Raw genomic sequence first — 5,000 nt, 5'->3', positions numbered from 1 at the left:
ATAACTGTTTATCAGCGTCATTTGAAATGATTGGGTGCTTAGACCTAAATGCGAAATTTGCATGGCTCACATGGCTTGCTGGCTTGCAGATTGTCCAGCCCCGATTTGTTATATAGCACAAAAAGAAAAACATGCAACGAAAATAGCAACAGCGGAACTCGGTCAACATTCGTGGGTAACAGTGCACTGTTACCCTCTGACGTCATAGATTTTGCACTGTTGCCCGCTCAGGTGGGAAACAGTTCTATTGTTAGATAACCAATGAGAGTGTGCGCTGTTGGGGGAAAAATTTCAGCTATATACATGTAACAATGAAAGTTATTATAATTATTATCATTAAATAACTATTGTCTTGGTCATTGGATTAAGAATATTTGTTCAGGGTTAGTGGAAGTAAAGCATAATGTCACCTGTAGGATAAATGGACTTTGTTTCTAATTAGAAGCTCTGGTGCTGAGTCAGTGAAAAAGCGAAATATAGAAAAGGCTTTATCAACTAAACCCTTTTCTGTCTTTCACATGTAGGACTATTAATTTTTTCAAAATTAAAAAAAAAGTGATATTCTTTGATGATTCCATTCACCTGTTTAATTCAAGATTCTTAACAAATATTTGTCTCTCAGATTTTCAATTACTTAGAGCAGTGCAAAGGTACTGGAAAGTAACTGCTTTCCTGTAGTGTACCAATGGTATTATTTGTACTGTAACAGTTACAGTCTTAATTACTCATTTCGCAAAATGGCCTGTTTACAAGCTGATGTAAAGGAAATTCCTTTTAAATAATTGAAAATAAGATTGGTAGCAACGCACAGATTTAATCTTGTAGGAGAAATAAGTGATTGGATTTTTCCAAACTTTAATTGGTTGCTACTCGAGTATAATGGCTGGGTCCTAAGAGCATGTTGGCTGGTATGAAAGGGGGGGATAGATGGGTGAATCAAGGGTGGGGTAGGATAGAGGCACCAGTGAAGATCAAGGAAGGGGTAGGAGGAGTAGAAGGAAAAAAAGGAATGTCTTGTTCTTTTGTGGATCCCTGAAAAAACAAGCCCCTGCTTTTTACCTACAGCCCAAAAAAGGAAAACCCCCTTTTTCAAACAGTTGAAATTCAAACCGGTTAAAAAAAAATTAAACCAAAAAATATAAAAACCACAACATAAGATACATGTATGTACATTGAGGATACACAGTTACCATTTAATTAATTAAAGACTTAATTACAAGACACAAAGAGAGACATATACATGTAGCAAGGGTGGTGGTGTTTCAAACCTTGCAAATACTGTTGTACAAGTCCCAAAGGCACTTCATACATTCATGCATGTATGTGTACAGGCATTGGATTTAAGCATGTAATTCAGAACAGTTTATAACATACATGTACAATGCTGGACAAAAGTAGTTTAGACCTTTCTCAAGTTTAGTCACAATAACTACAGCAAAAGGTTTAAAATACCCCCCCCCCCACCTATTTTTTTCCTCCACCTAAAGTATGTTGTTTATGAAGAAGCAGAAATAACCTTGCTATTCCTCAACTTTTAAGTAAAAATGTCATGTCATAATAAAACTGAATGGTACTTATTCCTTTTAGTGAAACAGGCAAAACTTTCTTAGTGTTCTATTCTCTTAGCATAACTCCCACGAGAAAATGTACAATCATACAAACATTTCTAGGGTTCTATTGTCTTACCATGACTCCCACAAGGATTTGCTAATTATTTATTCAAACTGCCAAGTAACAGTTACTTTACAACTCTTGAAAATGATGCTTAAGAGCGTCGAAACGTTGAGTAAAAGTTTTATAATCATCATCAATTTTATTGTTAAATCTATTAGAAACCAACATCTAATTAGTCTTTTTTTTTCCCTTTTCTTTTTGTGTTAAAGAATGATTGTTCACAATGAAAATGATGAGGATAAAGATGTCAAAGAAATTTTCCAGCAAGTTTTTAAACCATTTTGGGCTGCTGTTCCTGTGGTATGAATACTTTTTAGTTTGTTAAATAAACTCATTCAGCCAAAGGTAACATAAGGCACTATACCTGTCATTCTCTTTTTCATTATGTCAGAATATTTTCTTCATAAGAATGCCATATTGTGATATAGTGCCCATGTTGAGGACTTTATCATTCCTGCAGATGCTCAAATATTTCCTAGAGACAAGAGTTTTCTTAAAAGTTTTCAAAGATAATTTATAGTTTGAAAGAAAAATAATGTTAATACTGGTTAGTGCATTCTGGCTTGTCAGCTGCATGTACAACAAACATGCAGATAGAAAATATGGAGAACAGATAGCATATTGAACTAACAAATGGTTTAATTCAAGGCATTTTAAAGGCTGCAAAAGTCTGTCTGTTTTATCAATCTGCAGTTTCAAAATTAATAACTCGCAAGTCTGCTCTGTGTGAAATATTGGTCCTCTGACGTGAGTTCTACCAAATGTTTGATCCACAGGTACTTGCATGGGAGTTGGCAGATGTGAAATTCTACAATGCATTAATTTATAACTCACTATGAAAAGTACCATACGTAATACTCAGTTTGTTTGTCCCTCCAAAATTTTGCATAAGCATTGTTTTTGTTTTCTCTTGGGACTTATAATGGTCCCAAGAGAAAGTGGAAACAATCCTTATGCAAAATGTTGGAGGGACAAACAAACAGTATTATTATGGTATTCTTGATATTGGATAATTAAGCTGATTTTGTGTCTTTCTTATCTGGAATTTAAGGATGCCAGAGAGCAGCTTCTGCTAGATTTTGTTTCATTTATTTACAATGAAAACAATCCAAGAAGAATAGACCTGGCCTTTGGATTGCTAGGAAGTTTAGTGGAAACATCTCTGCTTCCTTCCAGGTAATGATGACAATGATGATCAGTCTTTCAAATCTTAGGGCTTCAGGGATACTCAGTTTGTAAAAATTTGAACCCACTTTTTCCATTTGTGCAAAAGAGCCAGGAAGGTTTACCAATCTTTTGGGATGAAAACCATCATGTTCCAGACAACTAGTGGATTTTTATTACCACACACTATTACATTTACATTGACGTAGCTTTTTTAGTCGAAAAATTATTTCATATGAGCAGATAATTTATGTTTCTAAAGATGTGTCAATTAATTTTCATAAGGTATTGTCACAGAGTGTCCCCTTTATACCTTTCTCTTCAACTTCAACATCATTTTTGTCCAGACATACATTGTCAAGCGATAATGTCTTGTGAGAGCCCATCTACTGTAACTCTAACTCCTGAGTGGAACACTGCTAACCCACTGTATTGCTGTATTGTAGGCATTCAGACTTGATAGGGTCATTTTGTGATGCTCATCACAGTTTGGCATGTATCACTTTTACGTTATGTGCAAGTTGGCAGGTACATTTCTGGAAATACTGTAAAATAATGTTGTTATCAACACAACCATTGAGCGGCCTGTGAATATTATGCGTACCGACTGTTTCCTCTTGTTCCGGCGACGATTCAACAAGTTATGGCCCCCATTGGAAAGATACAGAATTTTTGATGATACAAAGGAGATTTTGGAAGCCTATGTGGAGCAAGTTAAACAGTTTTTCTCAGCAAACAACATCAGTAACATCCACAAAGTGTGAACCTTAATGTTGAGTGTGATCATTGGGAAGACTTTGTATGCTACTGAAGAATCTTCTTGTGCCAGAAAAACCAGATACCAAGTCTCTTACAGAGATAGTTACTACCCTACAAGAGCATTTTAGTCCTTAAAACCACTGGAAATTGCGGAAAGATTCTGTTTTTACAAATGAAGTCTACTTGAAGAAGAAAGGATAAAAATTTTACCCTTACATGGCCAAGTTAAAGAAGCTTGCGACACATATTGCAATTTTGGCACTAACTAAAGAAAGCACTTGAGATAGGCTGGTGTGTGGACTTAAGAAACATGCAGATTCAAGGGCGATTGCTTTTCGAAGCCAAAACGAAATACGCTAAAGCTGTTAAGATTGCTGTAGCAATGGAAACTGCCATTCACAATGCTGCCCAGTTGCAAAACAAGCTCAACCCAGTCTGCCACATTGACAAGTTAATAACAAAAAACGACAAAGCAAGTGGAAATCGAGGAGTTACCAGCCAGTGCTATCACTGTGGCAGTTATGCTCACCTAGCTCTCAATTGTATATGTAATAATGTAAGGGATAAGATTTGATTTTGCTATGGCAAAGAATGACATACTGTATCCAGTGGGTTTGTTGTTCCAAACATCAGGGCAAACCAAGACAAGTACCAAAAACTTCTTGAGTGCCATGCTGTTGATGATGCTGATGATTATGAAGACATAATAATTATTGGCCTCCTTAGTGGTACACAGTATGGGTAAATGTCACAACGATGTCATCTGGGTAGATTTACATTCTGGAGGTAGAACGTCTTAAAATGGAACTTGACATAGGCTCTGGCGTGTGAATGGACCACACCCATTCTGCCAGTTCCTAAGAAGGATGGTTCTGTGAGACTTTGCAGTAATTTCAAGGTCACATTGAATCCAAAATTGACATTTTTGTAAACCTTTCTGGTGGACAGAAATTCTCTTAAGATTGCTCTCCGCCAAGCATGCCATCAATACCCATCTGGGTTTGTTCCAGTATAACCGTCTGGGTTTTGCCATCACCTCTGCACCTGCGATTTGGCGACGAACCATTGAAAAGAACCATTGGGGCGAGCTCGTTGCACAAGCTGTTTCCTTGATGATATTTTCATCACTTACAAGAACGATACGAACACCTAGCTAATTTAGCAGAGGTTTTGCGCCATTTACAAAGTCATGGGTTGAGAGCTAACAAGGCTAAGTGTGAGGTTTTTAAAGAGAAGGTGACATTCTGTGGTCATGATATTGACCACCACGGCCTCCACAAGTCACCAGAAAAGGTGGAAGCAGTTGTGGATGTGTCTCATCCACAGAGCGTAACTGAAGTGAGATTGTTTGTGGGGCTTGTCAACTGCTTTAATAACAGCTAGATTCAAGCCCAATCTGTCAA

General features: G+C 36.9%; 1 protein-coding gene across 1 annotated transcript in view; it reads left to right on the top strand.

Annotated features, from left to right (window-relative positions):
* LOC138045795 (mediator of RNA polymerase II transcription subunit 23-like) overlaps positions 1–5,000 on the top strand; it is an 87,633-nt gene that overhangs the window by 3,529 nt on the left and 79,104 nt on the right. The window contains exons 3-4 of the mRNA XM_068892420.1: positions 1,884–1,974; positions 2,726–2,850. Of these exons, the coding sequence (XP_068748521.1) occupies positions 1,884–1,974; positions 2,726–2,850 (216 nt within the window). The remainder of the gene's footprint in view (positions 1–1,883; positions 1,975–2,725; positions 2,851–5,000) is intronic.

This window comes from Montipora capricornis, chromosome 4 (genome assembly GCF_036669925.1).
Source record: "Montipora capricornis isolate CH-2021 chromosome 4, ASM3666992v2, whole genome shotgun sequence".
Lineage (NCBI taxonomy): Eukaryota > Metazoa > Cnidaria > Anthozoa > Scleractinia > Acroporidae > Montipora > Montipora capricornis.
This window is presented reverse-complemented; position numbering and strand designations above follow the sequence as displayed.